The sequence below is a fragment of the Phoca vitulina genome, unplaced genomic scaffold (genome assembly GCF_004348235.1).
Source record: "Phoca vitulina isolate PV1807 unplaced genomic scaffold, GSC_HSeal_1.0 scaffold17, whole genome shotgun sequence".
Lineage (NCBI taxonomy): Eukaryota > Metazoa > Chordata > Mammalia > Carnivora > Phocidae > Phoca > Phoca vitulina.
The window spans coordinates 7,159,023-7,178,465 of NW_022589720.1; the positions used below are offsets into that span (position 1 = coordinate 7,159,023).

A 19,443-nucleotide genomic window follows, 5' to 3' on the forward strand; every position below is an offset into this window, starting at 1 on the left:
AATGCACCGCCCGCTCTGCTGTGATTGGTACCTTAACAGACATCCATCTTCATGCCCTCCAATGGTAAGCTAATTGGGATGGAAAATGAAAGCTCAAGAAAGATAAATTGCACCTACCTGGATCAGAGACAAATCCTCAAGCTGTAACCTGAAGAGGTGGTTTCTACAAAATACAAAAAGAGAGTTTTATTTTTAATAGATGTAAAATATTACAGGTCATAAAAATTATGAGAACAAGGGAAAACAAAGTAAGGATTTTTGGCTTCCTAAGCCTTCTCCTGCTAAGAATGTGTTTAGCATGTTTTTCCTTGCACCTCGGAGTTCAGAGAGGCATTCAATATGTCAACAGGTGCACATTTGGGATGGCAAGAAAGTTAAGGAATAAGGTGTGTGTGTGTGTGTGTTTGGTGTGTGACTAAGGTAAATCTCAATTACTAATTGACTCTCTTGTTCTACGTGGAAAGGACCAAAGGACATGGGCAATGGATTCTGAAACTGAGTTTAAGTTAAGTGAGAGAATACAAAACCGTTCTTCACGAGTCTTCATTCTTAAAGATCACCTACATTCACCACGATTTACAATTACAACACATCCAGCTTTTGAATTCAACCATAGTCTTAGAGTGTTCTCTCTTGTTGGATGGATTCAGCGTGTGCATGTTTAGAAGCATAAACTCATCAGTCTGCCATCAAGGGTTTGAAAGGGTCCCCCCCTCTGGCTGCCCAAGTGTGAAGCAAGAAAGCATAGAAAAGGGAACTATCTGTTTTCAACAATGAAGGCGAAGAACAATGAAATATGCAGTCGAGATCAGCATCGCAGGGGGGAAACACTAACATCAGTCACCATCAGGCTTTGCACTTTATCGCTGTAGCTTTCAGAAACACACTGGCCTCCCTCGGGGGCGACGCTCTGGCCTCGGACCCAGATCGTGACCGCCCCCTTCGCCGCGTGCCGACCAGGAGCTAGTGCAGCCGGAGCCACATTCCGGGCCCCGTGGAGGAGAAAGTGAGCCCAGGTGTGAACAGTAAGTGCAGGAGAACGGGCATAGAATGGAAAGCAGATGCTATGAACACGTGAGTGGGGGGAGGGTCTCCAGGAAGCCGCTGTTTTCGTGTAACGGGCGCCCCACGATGATCTCCACGGCACTAAGAGAGTAAGGCAAGTGTCTCGACACCAGCCAGAAGCTGAAGTACATTATTTTCACTATCCGGGGAGGTGGGCAGATGTCAGAAGTGGCCACGCTGTCCTGGTGGGAGTGACAAGTGACAGCCAAGTCAGGCCAAGGGCATGCCCTTGGGGAGACCGAGAAACAGCCTTACTGCGTGGGCAGGGATGGGAAGGCAGGGCCAAGAGGGAAGCCAGCACCCAGCAGCACGTGTGTGCGCACCGCTGGGAGGAAGGAAAGGGACAGGCTCACTCTCCGAGCGACTCGCCCCCGGGCACTCTGCTGTCTCCCGGTTTGTCCCCCAGCACGGGGGGGGGGGGGGGGCCCTGCTGTCCCACACTCAGCGAACGCTGCCACCTCCTGAGCCTTTCAGCAGCCTCTTCACCACACTCTTTCCGAACCTCCAATTTTATCTCTGAAATAATGCCAGAGAAGCTCCCAGAAGCATTGCTTGGCTCATGCCACAAAGCCATTTGGGGAAAACTTCCCCTCTCTTTTATTACAGGCGGCCCACAGCCCTCTCTGCGGACCCAGATTAAGGATGCCTCTGACGAGGGAATGTGACAGCAGAGTCTATTTTTATTTGGTCGGGCACCACGCAGAGGCAAGGTTTCCAACAGAAACATCTTCCTGCAGGGGAAGGAACGTGAACCCGGCGCGTGCATGGAAGAGCGTCGCTGAGCTGCCACGGAAAGCACCACTGGAGCTGGCGAGCCTCGGAAGATGGGCCAAGCCTTCACCTGATGTGAAAGAGAGGCCAGCATGACTCCTCCAAGAGAAGCTAGAAATCGAGACACCCGCAGAGATCAATCTTTCAGATGAGAGGCCTACGAGTGGCAGCAGGGGCATTAACGGGCCGTAACACACACATTGCCTTTATGAGCACCATGGCTCCCCACCCTCACACCGGTCTCGTCACTGGCTTCCTGCCTGCAGGATGCTGAAGGTGGTCACCGTGCCTTGACTCCGGGAGGTGGGATCACCCCGTGGTAAAGAATATCCGTGCAAAAGCCAAAGCTGTGCCACTTACACAACACACAACCTCGGGAAGGAAGCTTAAGCGGCCTGCGCCTCAGTCTTCTGATCTGTAAAATGGGGCTAAGAGTCCTACCTACGCCCTGCGGCTGTTGGGAGGGTTACATCCAAGGAAAACGTGCAGAATGGGGTCTGATCCATTGCAAGCACTCCATCAACTGTAGCCACTTCTAGACAGTTTGTGGAAAATACTGAAATTTCCAGACACACCGAAATTCTCAGTACATTCTCCATTGGACAGAGGACAGAGAACTTCTGCTGTCCAGGCATTGCTGGTTTTAGGCATAAGGCAGCGTGACTGTGTGTTCAGGAGTGCGGGCTGCTATCAGTAGGGATGGTATGGCCCTATGGGCTTTTTAGAACAGAAGACAGCACTGTTTGGCTTATGGTTCTGGGACATAGTCTTCACACTCTTCACACTCACTAGCTCTTTTAAGAAAGACTTTTTCTGTAAATACTTACAGTAAAAGAAATAATTCATATTTTTAATCAATTAATTACCTAAGGGCTCTGATGAGGTTGCAAGGCCACCCCCCTCCCCATCTCTCTCTCCCTTCCCATCACACACCCACCCCCTGCTGTGTACACACACACACACACCCATATCTGGGAACTTTCTAGAAAGGCACTTCTCACACACAAACTAAGAGCTGGAGTTTCCTTTATACCACTGAGGAAAGAGGATGGTAGTGTCCACCATGCTCTGTAGAGCTTTGGACAGGCAACTGGAGAGAAAAGTTCAAAGACCTCTCTCTACTTGGGGAGTGGGTCAGAGGAGGTATAGAAATCATTATTTGAAACCCCTGGGTCCAGTTTTCAGGTGCTGTCCGTGAAGGAAGGGCTATGGTGTGAATGTCTGTGCCTCCCCAAAATTCTTACGTTGAAATCCTAACCCCCAAAGATGATGGTGATAGGAGGCAGGACTTTTGGGAGATGATTAGGTCATGAGGTTGGAGCCTTCATCAGTGGGATTAATGGTCTGATAAAAGAGGCTCCAGAGATTCTTCACCTTTCTACAGACACAGTGAGACGTCCGCCGTCTGCAGCCTGGAAGAGGGCCCTCCCCAGAACCCAGCCATGCTCCCTGATCTTGGGACTCCCAGCCTCCAAAACTGTGAGAAATAAATTTCCATGGTTTATAAGCCACCCAAGTCTGTCGAGTTTTGTTCTAGCAGCCCCAAGAGACCAAGACAAGAAGACGCTGATTTATAAGAATCATGCCACATTCTCAATCCACATGTCCCCAAGCAAAACTCACTCCGCAGGTGACAGTCTGTAAAAGTAGCCCTCCCTGCCCCCACCATTGCTGGTGAATTTCAACCATTTACTCTTACTCCCCTGAACACCTCACAGCTCTGGCGCCCTCACTACCATCTGGTCAGTAATCCCTCAGGACGGTGGAAACATGCAGGAGGGGAACGGAAGGGAAGGGGACAGAGAAAGAGCCACGGTAATTACGAGAGGCCACCACAACCACCACCACCGCCATGGAGAGAAGCATCAAACAGGACTGGAATTTCTCCTTTGGTATTTTCTGGGTTACAAGATGCAAACCAGTCATTATTTTTAAACCATCCTCAGTTTTGTTTTGTTTTGTTTTTTTAATCTTAAAAAAAAAAGGCAGAGAATTCAGGAACCCTAAAGCTGAGTCGTCATTAGAAGGTATATACCTTCAATGTGCCGACGAGGAAAAGTCTGCAAATTAAGAGGTGCAATGCACCTCTTCGAGATTATTAGGATCAGATAAAGTCCCAGCATTAGTATCAAGACCTCTCACGCTGTGCTCTCTCTTGGCCCACCGTGCCACTCAGCTTCACCAGCCAGTCATCCCATGACCCCTTCCCTAATTTCACCAGCACCCACACCCACCCCCCCACACACAGTAATAGTTGTTACAGCACAAATATTTCATGTCTTCATTTCAATTCACAGGTGCATTTACATACCGTTTTGAGATGATTCAAGTCTCAACACTGCTAATGGCAAGCTTTTGATTCTAGGTAATTGATTCTCACCCCTGGGACTGAGATCTGACTGTGACATATGTCTCCCCATTAAGTGAACATGTTAATCCGACTGGTCTGGCTGATTACACGGTGCCTCCTTTCTCCCTCCTTATTTCCCACAAATTCTTCCTGAAACTGCCTGCCCGTACTTTAAGAGAGCCCTCATCTCTTCATTTATGACACTGAGAGAGCTACGCTATAACATTTCTCAGTATACTTAAGTCACACAAATTCCTAAAAGACCGTGACTCTTTTTAGATATGAAATGGCCAAGAGAGTTGCATGAATATGTGACCATCAGATGAAAGACCTGTTATCCTGACATATTTCAATAAATTATGAGAAATACTTTGAGTGTTTTTGTTTTTTAGAACTCAGTGCCAAATTTCAAAATAATTTTAAATGAAATCTCAGCATGTAAGAGAGAAAGGATAATTCTTTTTATTTCTTTCTTTTTTTTTTTTTCCTTTTTCTTTTTTTTTCAGAGGAGGAGAGAGGGGGCAGGTAGGGGCAGAGGGAGAGGGAAAGAGAGAATCTTAGGCAGACTCCACACTGAGCACGGAGCCCAACACAGGGCTAGATCTCACGACCCTGAGATCAAGACCTGAGCCAAAATAGTCGGATGCTTAACCGACAGAGCCACCTAGGCACCCCGGAAAGATAATTCTTTATTAACAAAAACTCATTCAACAAGTACTTACATATAATATTTCTTAATTATAGTCAATTGATTAAGCTAACTTAAAAATTTTTAAACTAGAATTATTCGAAATATGTTACCTATAACTTCGCACAGCCTCAACATCTATTTAAGGTCGATCTTTGCATCAGTTGGTTGGTTACATTTTTGTTGCTATTTTTTGTTTGATTTCGGAGACAAAGAATTGGTAGGGACTTTCAAAAATCTGTTAAATACACAACTGTGGTCTACACAAAATCCAAGTAGATAGTTTAATGCCTCCCTGGACCTTTCAATAGTAGAAATAAGTAATATGGCACCTTTCAGTATTCACTTTATCTATCATGATTTTCAATGATTTAAAAGATATTTTAAAAAACTAAGTAGAAACAAAACATTTGTGGAATTCCCTAATCACCTCCCTGGAACCTAAGAACCTGACAAAACACAGTGTGGATTCTACTATGCTCAAACGCCTTTCCTCAAACTATTTGGTTCCAAGTACAACTTCGAGTCCATTTTTGCTATTGGACACATTCCAATCCAGCTGGCAACGTGAGGGACCCGAAATCTCCCAAGACAGCTTGATCCATCACAGTTGAGGTCAACGACCTACGAAGTTAAAGATTACAAAATGAAAGAAAATCTTCTAAAGGGAATAAAAAATTGATATTCCCAGATGTTGGGCCACTCACACACTAAAGTGAGATCTATGGTCCCTGGAAGTGGCTGTTCTCCAGGGCATTAGAGAGGGGCAATAACTTTATCTTGCAATCCTGAGCACACAGGAGGGAAAACAATATATGTGAGGTTCACGAGAAAGGCTACCAACCTTTCCAATGTGAAGGAGTAATGGTTCTGGCTCCCCGCCAACAGGGAATGCTAACCAAATGTTTCATATAGGGTCAGTTTCTCTCATAAGGCAATGCTTTGAGCAAGCTGAAGCATTTAAGTGGTCTCATTCATCTTCATAACACCCTGAGATGTAAATAGGTAGTAATAAGGAATATTGCCATTCTTCGGGGACAAAGGCAGTGGTGCAAGAGGTTAAGAGATTAGAGGTTTTAGAATGTACTAGTTGCACAGCTCAAGGGGAACTATTCTGTATTTCTATTTGCCCCCTCTCGTTACAGAAGTACAAAGCAAGATTTTCCATGCTGTAAAGGTCAGTTTTACGACGAGAGTGAACAAAAGGATGAGTTTTTCTTCCCTTGGTATGGATCTCCTTTTTTTCACATATCTTGGAATAAAATTTGACATTGTGCATTCAAATGTTAGGAGTAATAATATATGAGGGACACATAGATCCAACAGACTGAATAATTCAAATCACAAAGCCATTAAATTTGGCAGACACAAACTGACAGTTTCCCCACTAGACATCTGAGTGTGCTTTCTCCCTCCTCACTGGAATTTATTTTTTATTGATTGTAGGATTGTATAACTCATTCCTGCGTCCCATCATGTTCCCCAGTGGCCTATTAGCAACAAATCACTAAGCACAACAATAAATTCTCTGAGGGAGCAATGCAGGCCTTAATAGATGAAGTTCATTTGTGTCTTCATGTAAAGTAATAAAATTCAGCCGGCATTAAAGAAAAGGTTGAGCCATCATGAGCATATTAACTAAATGACTCATTTTATCTAGAGACTCTATAAAACTTAACTCTGACCTCCATTAATTATGAAAGACACAGGTGTTTCAAAATGACATTCTCTTAGAATAACTCAATTGGTCTCTGATGAATATAGCTATAAAATCAAAGAAGAAAGCCTGGGTTCTTATTGAACATGTAGGTGAGAGGCTTGCTCATAACTGAGGGGCAGGAGAATGAATAATTAAGACAGACAGATATGCATTTTGCACGAAGAGAAGACAGAGACAGAACAACAAGTAAATCTACCAAATCTGTTTTAAACAATGATGACAGTGACTTCTCTTTCCACTTAATAAAAGCTTTAGACCATGGTCGATCGTAAAACAATCTGAAGACAAAACACACAACTGTAGAGAAATCATCACCATTTGGGGAAATCTGAGAGCGGACGTCAAGTGAGAGGCCAGCCTCACGTGTACCCCTGCCAGCTTCGTCCTCCCTGATTTCTCTTCATGGCAGGATTCCATCCTACCTGTCATCAGCACGTGACCGTGCAGAGCTTGAAAGAGTGACATCCTCCATGACACCCAAATTTTCAACTGCACTGATAGACTTGAATATTAAAATATAAGTTCATGATTTCAAAGCTAAGGAAAAGTAATAACTATCCTTTAAAGCAAAAAAAAAAAGTCTTTTATAAAAAATTATTTTATTATCTAAATGTAAATAAATAATACAGCAATCTTATCAATAAGCTTAAAGAATGTGAAGATTTCATTTCATCCTGTAACCAACTCAGAGAGCTCACCAACCTATCTATAACTGTTGTTCCAGAGACTTTCTTCCTTTCTTTCTTTGAAGATTGTATTTATTTATTTGAGAGGGAGAGAGAAAGAGGGAGGAGCAGAGGGAGAGGGAGAAGCAGACTCCTCACCAAGCAGGGATCCCGATACGGGGCTCAATCCCAGGACCCTGGGATCATGACCTGAGCCGAAAGCAGACGCTTAACTGACTAAGCCACCCAGGTGCCCCTCCAGAGACTTTCACTATGTTGGTTGACTCCAAGAAAATTCCAGGAGCCTTTATTTTCTCTGGGGTTATAACCATTCCAAAAATATCTCTTTCATGTGCTTTTTCCACAGATTTTTGGGGACTTAATTCATTTTTTTAATTATTCAGTTAGATCACATTTAGATTCCAGTTTTTGAATAATACACTCATGTCATGAGCTACATCCTCATCAAAATTGTTCCTACCCTCCTCAAAAATAGTAAATATATGTACTTTAGGCTATGAAATTTTTAAAATAATTCCAATTTTATTATTGTTGCCATGACCATATGTGTCCAGGAGAAACTCCCCCCAAAATTGCATTGGCTTTTTTCATTCCTTATCCCCAAAAGGTTACTTCAAACTCTTTACAAGTCTTTGTTATTAGGAATGTTTCAAAGAACACATCAAAACCAAGAACAAATCATTTTAATGGCACTCTTGTATGTTTAAACACCAAGATTAAAAGGCACAGAAATAGATGGAGAGCTTCTTGTTATTAGCAAGTAAAATGAAATAACAAAGATGGATTCTGAGAGGCATGCAATAATTAAGATCAATATTATTAGCAAATTGCAGAGATGTAAAATCAGAAAAACCTTTTCCCATAAGTATATTTAGGGTCAAAGTTATTAATCAATATTGTTAATAATCACACTGATAATTTAAATTTTATTACGCTCTAAATAGAACTTGCAAATCCTTCAGTGCTTTAAGGATTACAGATGATGACTTATTGCTCCAAATTTAAATTACAGCCTCTGCTTTTGAGGGTCCACTGGGTATTTGATTCATTCCTTCCCATTTTTCAGTTAATAGAGATCATATTTCATTTGAAAAAATACCAACTGAACCATCTTACAATTCCCTTAACCTCTGCTTTCTTAGGAATATTCACTCCTCAAGAGATCTCCATATATAATTCTTTTTCTGGGTTATCTTCAGAGTTAGCAAAACCTTAAATTTTTTTTTTTCTTGTATCTTCAAATAATCAAAGAATTGCAGTTTATTCCCCACATGCTCGGGGCTAGCTAATGGCATCACAACAAACCACATTCCCAAATCTTGCTCCAAATCTCACCTTTGACCCTTGCCCTCTGCCACCCCATTTCAGTCGCCATCAATCACTGTCAAACCCAGCTCTGAAATATGTCTCAAATCTGACTCTCTTCCTCATTTCCACCATCACGGCCTGAGTGTAAGTTCTTTCTGTCACCTGATCCACCGCCCCGACCTCTGAATTCCTCAAACTCTAGAACACTCTGCACACAATACGGGAGAAGTACCTTCCTAATGCAAATCTGAGCATGTAAATATGTAGGCTTAAAAATGTCCTAAACTCCTAATACCTTTAGCAGAGGTTCCCAAATCTGCCAGGCCAGGATACCCTCAGAAACTTGATTAAACCAAAGATTCCAACATCACTTCCAGAAAGTCTAATTGCAATTATCAGAAGAGAAGCTTGGGCATCTGCATTTTTGTAAGGCCTCTCATGACCGCCAAAATTGGAATCACTGGTCTGGAGGATTAAGTCCAAGCTCCTCCATAATCTGACCCCACCTAGAGCTCCTGCCTCCCCTGCAACAACTTCCACTCTCAGTCACCAACTGGTCCAGTCAAGCTGAGCTCTTCTCAGCCTCATCAGGGTCTCTGATGTTCCCCAAGGTACGGTCCTTCCGGCAAGAAGACTCTTCCATCTGCCAGACTCCTAATGCATTTCGAAGGCCCACCTGAAAGAGCACCTTCTCGGTGCACCCTTTCCAGCCCCCAAAACCATCATGTTTCTTTATTCTTGGGGTTTCCAGGACCTTTGACCCAGGCCTCCCTGGGAAATTCTCATTGCTTGTGTTCCCCCGACAGCCACCGGCCAAGAGCCCACAAGCTTTTTCTTTAAGGGCCAGATAGCAAATGCTTTGCCTTAAAGGACGGTCTCAGTTGCAACTACTCATCTCTGCAGGTAAAGCTCAAAAGCAGCCACAGGAAATATGCCACTGAATGGGTGTGACTGCATGCCAATAAAACTTTATTTACAAAAACAGGAGGCCAACTCCAGAGGCTCAGCTTGCCAACCTTGCGCTAGGTTTGCGCCAGGCTATGAAGTCTTCATCAGGTAGAGACTACACTTCATCTTTGTCTCCCCAATGCCTTAGATACTTCCTGGCATAATGTAGGTTCAATAAATATATGATGAATGAACAGTCCTAAAAGAGTAACTACGTGAACTAATAAACTCTGATGGACCCTATGTGGGACGGGCTGGGAACAAAGCTCTCAACACTCAAACACTAGCGTACACATACACTCAAAGTAAAGAGGCTGATTAATTTTTATTACTGTGCTTTGTTGGCTCATTCATGCATTTTGGGAAAAAAAGGACTTTATAACTAAATAAATAACTATGCTGCTAGATTTATCTGCTCCCCAGTTCCAGCAGGGAAGAAAGTGCAGAGATTATTCTGGGTTTTTTTTTTTTTTTTTACAACAGCAAAAGGAACACGATGTGCAGAAGTCCTTCTCACAAGAGTGTCTGTAGACCACCTGTTTCTTAAAAGCTCACACTCCTGGACCCCTTCCATCCCACCGAAGCAGCAGAGCTGCGAGCAAGGGACAGAGGAAGCTTCACTTTGAATGAACAGTGGTGATGCTTAGGTACACTGATGTCTGGCAGATATTGGACAAAACGTAATGAAGCCAGCAGACAAGGAGTGGGACTTTTTAACACAGATCAGGTTAATTAATCAAGTAGGCCTCCTGGAAGAAAGGAGATTAATAGGTACAAGAAGGCAGAAGATAAGCAAAGAGAAACCTAAGAGAACCACACATCTATAAATCCAGTGCCAACACTGAGAAGAAAAATGATAGAGAAGAGAAAATACTTAACGAATAAGCTCAAGGATAAAACAAATTTCAGGGGGAGCCTGGGCTGCTTAATCAGTTAAGCGTCCAACTCTTGATTTCGGCTCAGGTCATGATCTCAGGGTCTTGGGATTGAGCCCCACATTGGGCTCCATGCTCAGGAGGGAGTCTGCTTGAGAGTCTCTCTCTCCTGATGTCCGCCTCCCTTCTCTCTCTCTCTCTCTCTCAAATAAATAAATAAATCTTAAAAAAAAAAAAATTCCAGGTGAAGAGCAGGAATGAAAAGGGCCATCCTTTTCTTCATCACCAGCTGTTTTTCCTAAATCATAATTAATATAAATAGAAGGTAAACATCATCACCACCCTGGATTTCTTTGCACTATGGGGGTCTACCACTTTCTGGATTCACTCCTAATTGCTGACTTCATTCCACTCCGCAAGAGTTACCTTTAATTGTGTAAACTTGACTAAAATGTCTCCTCTGGAAAACAGAAGGACCAAGTGGCTACTGGAAGCAGAATTGCTGATCTTATAAAAAATCTCCATTTTTCCTTTTAATCATATACTGCTTCCAACAGATTAATTCTAAGGTACAACTCTAAAATAAAAACAGTAATTAAAAATAACCACCACAAAAAAAAAAAAAAGAGTAAATTACATTCATCAATTTAAGGAAAAAAAATGACTATATGAATCTAAAATTCAGCTCTTTGTTTAGATCCAGTGGCAAAATCATTCTGAAAGGAGGAACTTAGTCTAATGAAATAGAAGCCTGCCCATTCATTCAATGTGATCTTATGGGAACAGATGCTTTAACTACTTAAAGCAAATTCAGTGTCGGCATAACAAAAGCAAGTTAATCATTCCTTTTTACTTTTACTTTTGCAGATTCAAACCAAGGACAGAACAATGCTTGAAAATAAAACACTAATATTTTTCAAGGCTGGTTTTTGTGATTATAAGGAAGATCAAACTCTGTTTTGGAAGCACTAGGGTTGTAGTTTTTTATTTTAGTAATAAACACGCTGGCTAGAAATCTATACATTTGTTGTATAGACATATGTACAGAAAGATCTTCCCACATAAGGAAATAGTCCATTGACTATATGGGCAAGGCAAAGGGCTTGTGCAAGGTACAAAGCTCTGGGCTGGTCCTCACGTCAGGTCAGGTGTGCAAGGAGACTCATGCATCCCCATTTACCCTTCCTCTTGATATCTCCATAATGCTCCCATTTAATAGAATTAAATTTTAATAGAATTAAAATCTGAAATTTCCAAGGTCATAAATTGTTATATTTATCATCAATTATGACTGTTACGTGACATAAGTATTGAGTCTGTGTGCTTCAATCCCACCACCTTAATCACCTGCAGAGGGTTGTTCCTCCTGGACTCAAAGGTCCTTGTGTGAAAGCTTATGGGTGAGTGTTCTTATTAAAATATCATAGGTTGTGAGACTATGCCCTTCAATATATATACCTATACTGCACTGAAGCTGGTTAGAGAAGAGTAAGATAATCACAAATCAACTGAGAGGTGCCTGGGTGACATAGGCAGTTAAGCATCTGCCTCTTGGTTTGGGCTCAGGTCGTGATCTCAGGGTTGTGAGATCAGGCCCCGCATTGGGCTCTGCGCTCAGCGAACAGTTTGCTTGTGATCCTCTAATCTCCCTCTGCCCCGCCTCCCCCCTCACCATGCTTGCTCACTTGCGTGCCCTCTGTCTCTCTCTCTCTCATTCTCTAAAATAAGTAAATAAATCTTAAAAAAAAAAAAAAATTCAACCGAAAGACCAAGAAACAAACAAACAAAAAGAATGGAAAGAAATCCACATTCTCTTTGATGAGAGGCTCTTTTCATTACTACTAAATGGCTTTATGCTTTATAAAATTATTGCTCATCTGTAAATGCCCCAGTTATTATTTGATTATAATCAAACAGTACATTGTATGTAAGCCAAGTTAGTTGCCACTTGGAATAACATTTGAATTTAGCACAGAATCACTTGTCATCCTTACAGTGAACCTGAAACACTAAAGACAGACAGATTCATTTGGAGAATAAAAATAGAATCACCTTCTTACATTCAGCTTTACAATCCTATCTGCAACAAAACTTACATGTACGTCAACATTGTGAACTAGTATTAGTATCAGTACTTTTATAGTTATCTCTACCAAACCTCTACACCATAACATATTTCTTCACTTTGGAATTTTTCTTCCTATATATAAAATGTCATGAAAAATAAAATAAAACAAAATGGTAACTGCTTTTAGTAGGTTTTTTGACAAAGACATACATAAATCATTCATAAAATAGTATCCCAATCATATAAACAAAAAGAAATCAAATAATGTGGGGAAATAATTGAAAAGGTTAACTGATTACTTCTGAAATTGTGTTTTTTTCTTAATGCTTTAACCGTATTTTCCACATTTTCTAAAATGCAAATGCTTCAGTGTCATCATTGAAAACACAAACCTTATTTTAATTTTTAAAGAACCCTTTGGTGAAACAAACTATGAATGTCAATGCCTTTAAAATAATATAAAAGATAATGTGCACCTTAGAAATAGTAAATTTAGGTATCTTTCCAGAAGTTCCATGAATTCAAGATGCAAGTACCTTCTGGCACTATATAACCACAAATTGCTTAAAGAGAGCCTTTCCCTTTGCAGCACAATGAACTCCTTTTTGTGAAGAGTGCACAGAATCTTTAAGTGAATTCAATTTCCAGAACATAAAGTATCACTGGCATAAAGTGAAACCATCCAATAAATGGCTTTACAATGCTGAGTGCTAACTATAAGAAAACAGAAAGCCTATCATCGCATTTTCCTACCATTCATATTTAAACCATTACAGATTTCTTAAATAAGCACCTGCTCTGCAAACTTCTTTTGCTAGGCCAAGCCCTCCCAAACAGGAAGCTGAGGGCTGGGTTATTTTTAAAGTCTTACAACTGGCTCACACTCCCTCTTAAACTCTCTGAGCCTAATCCCACCAAGTTTCCTAGTAAAATTCCTATTCTCCTCAATCAGTGATGACCACCAGAAGCACACATGCACACGGATGCCAAAATCCAGAGTTACCTGCAGAGCTACCCTACCACTGCCCTTACCACGTGCCTGTTACACTGACAATCGCTTTTCATGGATTACTTTATTAAATCCTCACAACAGCTGACAGGGGTAGAAATAATTACACCAATTTTAAAGTTGAGAAAATTAGACTCTGAAACAGGCTCAAGGTCACGCAGCTGAGCAAATCCAGTCTACCTCTCCCTTCCTTCTCCTTGTTTCTCCCACCAGGACAGGACCACAAGGTATCTCTTCCCAGTGCCAATGTGCTCAGTGGCTTTTCACATCCATTAAGAGAATCTGTGTCATTCGCCAAAAGCCAAACACCTGCAGCATGTATGCACATGTGTGGTGCCGTCCTATTCATGCAGCACCCCGGACTTCCAGAAACAATGGAGAGTCTTTCAAGTCAAGCTCACAGGCAAACCTTTTCCAAAGTCCTTCAGGGTTGAATGAAGGGTAGAAGACTCAGCTCTACCAACCAAGGTCATATTTGTACCTTTTACCCCAGCAGGTGGCTCCTTCCCTTTGGCTAAGAGCAAGAGCTCATTTTCCCTAAGGGTTAGCTTTGGGGTTAGAGATGGCCACTGCCTTGTGTCCTTGCCCAAACGTGGGAATTTCGAATAAATCTGCTACAAAACCCAACCCATTTCCCCTGAGGGTCCCCCCAGATGCAGAGGGGCACCTATACAAATCAAATCCTTGAAGTAGGTATGTTGAATCAACAGGTATCTTTGAGCTTCTGCCAGGGGAGAAACTGTGTGCTACCTTCTAGAGAAAGAAAGAAAAGATAGACATCTCCTCCACCACCTGATAATGCAGAGTGGGGGGTGGGGGGTGACACCTGACACAAATCATGCAGTAAGTGCAGTAAGGAAGGTAGATGACAGGTATGTTAACAGGACCATGCAGAGCAGGGGAAGGAGGAGCCCAGGTCCAGGGGAGGGCCCTTGAGCCAGATCTCTTTACTCTGATTGTGAGCTCACTGAGCAGAGAACTTGGGGGAGGGGGTAGCTAATGCTCCAGAAAAGCAAAGAAGTTTGTTATCAAATCCCAGAGGCAAGAAAGAGAACATTGGACAGTGGTGGGCAATAGAAATAACTCTACATGCCTGGACTATGAGAGAATGAAAAAGAGCTCCGTTTGTAAGGGATGTGGGACCACAAGGCACCACAAGGGTGTGATGGGCAACACCAAAGCACCGTCATTTATCCGAAGGGAGCTACCGAAGGGGGGGGGGGGCATTTTATAAAGAAGGTGTTGGCCAAGGTACACAGAAGGAGGACAAAATCTGGAGGCCAGAGGACCAATTAAAAGCCCCTGCAACATCCGGTCCAGGCTCGTGATGAAATGTGATGGAAGTCAGCATCCAAAGCCCCCCATGTATTCCCCATGTGCTGAAGTATGTAAAAATACACCAAGTAAGCCCAACCAATCTGTACTCACTGACTGCTCAAAAATACCAGAAGAGATGCAGGTGACATGTTCAATGCTAGGAACTAAGTCAACTTCTGTCTATTCATTTAACGCTGTGCCCATACATCTCAATGCCATCAAGTGTTGGGTGGATGCACAAGGGCTCCTAGAGATCTGAGAGCCAAAGCAATGATTCTAGAAACTATTCAATAAACCAGATTTAGCTTCACCCAGGTATATATGGAAACTGCATATCCTCTCTTGCTATGAAAGGTATGCTTTATAATCTAGTAAATTGGACCAAAAGAGATACAAGCACTCAGGTGCCCCAAATGTTTTCCTTGAATGCCAAAAGAGGCCAAAAGGCCTCTTTCTTCAAAATTAATATTTTTCCTAAGAGATGGGTATGAAGTATTTTTTTATACATCATCCTCAAAATACACTGGCAGGATAGGTGATTTGAGTGCAAGGATTATGCCTGTTTTCTAGAGAAGGAATGATAAGGAGGAGGGAAACAACTCAAGATCTGTTCTAATTGTGTTCTAGCAGCCTCATCATCAAATGGAACGTCAAGTGTTGACCTGGATACGGGAGCACATGCACCTTAAGCCGGGTATAGAATAACAATTTCCCTGAATTCTCAGTTGGCTGGTAAATGGTGTAATCAAGGTCACAGAGAACGGTAATGATTGGACATTGAAATGGATGCCAAAACCTCTCGACTCTAGAATTTTACTGAAGAATGTACTGAGAAGTTGAGAACATGGTTTCTGGAGTCAAAATGCCTGGGTCTGAAACCTGAGTCCAGCTCTTATTGGACATCAGACTGTGTCCTGCCTCCGTGTCCTCATCTCTACAGGAGGGATGCTGACAATACTTACCTCTCAGCTTTCACGAAAAAACATGAATTAGTTCATGTTAGTACGGTTCCTGGCACATGGGAGCCCCCCGAACACTCGCTATAAAGAACAGGCGTCATCCTATTTATTAGTAGCAGACTTTGGGGCAACCTTATGCCGTATTTCATTCTTAGAAGTATTACCTGGCACCCATCAACTACGGCAGAGAAGCTCACGTGTAGCTGCACAGATGTCAAATGAAATCCAAAATTATCTGCAGTGGCGAAACGTAAGATCTCTCACCTTGCTCCTACAACAAGTTCTTTCTGTCCTGGGTCAAATGTTAACTGCGAGAAATCCACAGCATTCTTCGCTCTGAACTCCCGTAACCAGGGGCCAATTTCTAAATAGGAAAAATAAATAAATGAAAAGATAAAAATGAATGATTTTTCCGCCAGGGACCACAAAATGTGCACAACAGGTAGCAAACATTACATTTCACAGAGGATTTGGAGGTCCCCCGATGTGATCGCGTAGGGGCCACGGGAGGTTTCCAGCAGAACTCCAGCAGAATGTTACACTGAGGATGTGTAAAACCTAGAGAACGGCCACCCAATAAAGAGTGAGCAAGGCATCCGTGCTCGGGTGTGATTTACTAACCAGACGTGCATTTTCCTCTGGGCTCTGGGCTGGGCAGAAAAATCACACAGCATTCACACGCTTCATCAAGGGAATACTGAACGCAAACAGGACCATTTCCTATGTGTGCTCACTGGCAAGAACTGAAGACTTGAGAAGTACAAAGCCCTCCTTGGGACCCAGGATAAACACGGGAGCACCAGTAGCCCTCCTTCAAAGTGGACACCCTATGTCTGTCCTTTGGGTTTCAATTCTATTCTATCAGGCGTGTTAAACTCATACAGTGCTTTCTAGATGAGAAATCCAGTTACTTCTAGGCCTTGTTGGCATTCTTTTTTCTCTATGGGAAACCAGGAAATAGTCACTCTGTAGAGGCAGGTTTTTCACAAGACTGCGACCTCCTATGACACGGCCTCCAGCCTCAGCCTAGAGTCCGTTCATGATAATATGACAGCGTTGGAGAAGGACAGAATGCTGCTCCATGAGCCAAATTTTTTGCAACTTTTATTAGCACATTTCTGACACCATAAAAATACTCTGGGAGTTGCCTGCCAGTCGTGGCTTGCCTTATCATTATTCCTGACAATTAGCCATGTTATCTGACTGTCATTTTTTTCTTGGATTTACTATTTTGAGTGCTATCACACTGAATAAAGGGGCACATGACAAATGTCACATCAACAAAGTCACTGGTGTAGCAAAGGAATAATGTCTCTCAATGAAAGCAGATGCCAAAACCAGATTTAATATGGAAATGTGCCCAGGTCCCATAACACGTCCCACATACACACCTCTGTTGACATGATCGAGATGGATTATTTTCCAGGAATGGCTCTGTATAATAAATAGAGCACTTCTCTACTACCGGTTACTGGACAAGATCACGTGGGAAGAAGGTCATGAACAGAAAGTTCTACTCCACGTAAAGGAAACCAGGGTTGAGGTCTATAGAGACCTGTATTTGGGCTTTGAAATTTTAATGTGTGTCTTGATTCTTTTTAGAAGTTTATATAAATTTTATTCATTTTAGAGCCAAGTCATTTAAGAGAAAACAATTATAGTACAGTAGGTACAAAGCCCTGGAGCTATAGAAAGTTGTTAATAAATGGTGTGTTCCAGAAGTTCATAATTCAGTTAGGGAACTAGACCTACTATCTTCTTTAAGCACAGGGTCTATGAATAGAAGATCTTTACAGGCGTTTGAAATGTTATAGGAAGTATTCACACATAGAAGGGAGAGAGGACAGGGCCCTAGGTAAGAAGAAAGGCAAGATCTGGGGCGCCTGGGTGGCTCAGTCGTTAAGCATCTGCCTTCGGCTCAGGTCATGATCCCAGGGTCCTGGGATCAAGCCCCATATCTGGCTCCCTGCTCAGCAGGAAGCCTGCTTCTCCCTCTCCCACTCCCCCTGCTTGTGTTCTCTCTCTCACTGTCTCTCTCTCTGTCAAATAAATAAAAAAAATCTTTAAAAAAAAAAAAAAGAAGAAGAAGAAGAAAGGCAAGATCTGACTGCGTATTTACAGTGCAGATGGGTTCCACGGGAACAGAGCGATGCGGAATGCCATGGTGCCCCGAGGGCCATAATCGGTGTTGCTCACCTTCTTGCCCATCAGGCCCCATCAGTTCTCTGTTTCTGGGAGCTGGAGCCGAAGGCTCTTATGTCTGCAAAGCTCCCTGAGGTGCCGACAGCCCACAGCACAGTACTCTGAATGTGGGGAGGCAATCATAAAAGATGCAATAATGAAAGAGCAACAACCAGTAGGTGAATTCAAGAGAAGGAGAATGAAAAATGAAAGGCACGAGGGAAAACAGAAAAGAGAGAAAGGAAAAAGCAACAGTAAGTCAAGAAACCACTGGGATGGATAACTGACAGGTGTGTTTAAATATAACTGTAAACATATTCGCTCCCAGGTTCACACATTTGGACTTGGCTTCGTCCGTGACAGAGAGGCTTTGAAAAGTTCTCGGGCAAGTACTTGACCCGTGAAAGCAGGTGCCTTAGGAATGTGCCTGGGCCGCTGGCGGGCAGGACGGGGCCGGAGTGTGAGGCGTTAGAAAGCACCGCCGTACACCCGTGACGTGGTGGCTGTATTTCCAGTGGCTACGCGCATGCGGAAGGAAGCGGTGGTGAGGGCGTCCCACGGGCCCGATAACTCACTGCAGGTGAGGCTAAGGGAACAAGTGGAAGATAACAAAATCATTCCCAGGCTAAAGGAAAAGGAAAGCAATGATGATGAGACACAGGCCTCAGGAGGTAAGTGTGGTCTGCGAGAGAGAGGACAGGTCAGGTGCAACAATGGACAAGATCACGTGGGAAGAAAGGCTCCAGAGCCATCGCTGAGCATGGCTAAGACCTGGAGGTACCCAGAGAGCTGTTTTAGTTCAAGAGCTTCATCACACAGACAGGAAACTCATGACCAGGGAGCCCTGCAAGGACTGGAGTCCCCGGCTCCTGAGTCTATTCTCCGAAACTCACAGCTCCCAGAGCTGGGCACACATGTTGGACTCAAGGTGGCGAGAATGAGGAGGTTGCAGGAGGCGAGAACAGAGGGTCACAGACTGACCTCTGTGTCAGAGGGGTGGACATATGAGCCATGTAAGGCGAGAGAAGGCTGCAAAAAGACATCAGAAAAAAAATCCTTGAACTTGCCTCTCACAAATTAATCTCTTTTCCATTAGACAAATGGGAAGAGAGTGGCCAACGGGGACCAAGAGGAAGAGACATCCTTCTGGTTTGGGTTCCTATACTGAGGGATGAAAACGGCTACACTGCTTCTTGAAATGCCCTCGAATAATAACAGGAGGCATGTAGACAGGAGAAACAAGTGAACGACCTATAGTTCTATCACTATTGTTCCCTTTTCCTTATTTAAATTTCCAAAAAGCTACCCCACTAAAACAGTGTATTTGTATGGTTAACACTAGATCTCAGTTGGGTAATCTGGACATTCTCTGCTTTTTTTGATTTTCCTGTGCATTCCTCCAGGTCTGGCTATCCCACTGCATCTCACATGCCCTCTATCTGACCGAACACCACGAGGGCCTCGGGGGAACGGTCTTGCACCAACCCAGCTCTCACTG

General features: G+C 43.0%; 1 protein-coding gene across 2 annotated transcripts in view; it reads right to left on the bottom strand.

Annotated features, from left to right (window-relative positions):
• Positions 1 to 19,443, bottom strand: part of SEMA5A (semaphorin 5A) — a 463,746-nt gene that overhangs the window by 242,518 nt on the left and 201,785 nt on the right. For both annotated transcript variants that reach the window (XM_032415338.1, XM_032415337.1), the window contains exons 4-5: positions 16,029 to 16,128; positions 118 to 163 (exon numbers count right to left, since the gene is read on the bottom strand). In XM_032415338.1, the coding sequence (XP_032271229.1) occupies positions 118 to 163; positions 16,029 to 16,128 (146 nt within the window). The remainder of the gene's footprint in view (positions 1 to 117; positions 164 to 16,028; positions 16,129 to 19,443) is intronic.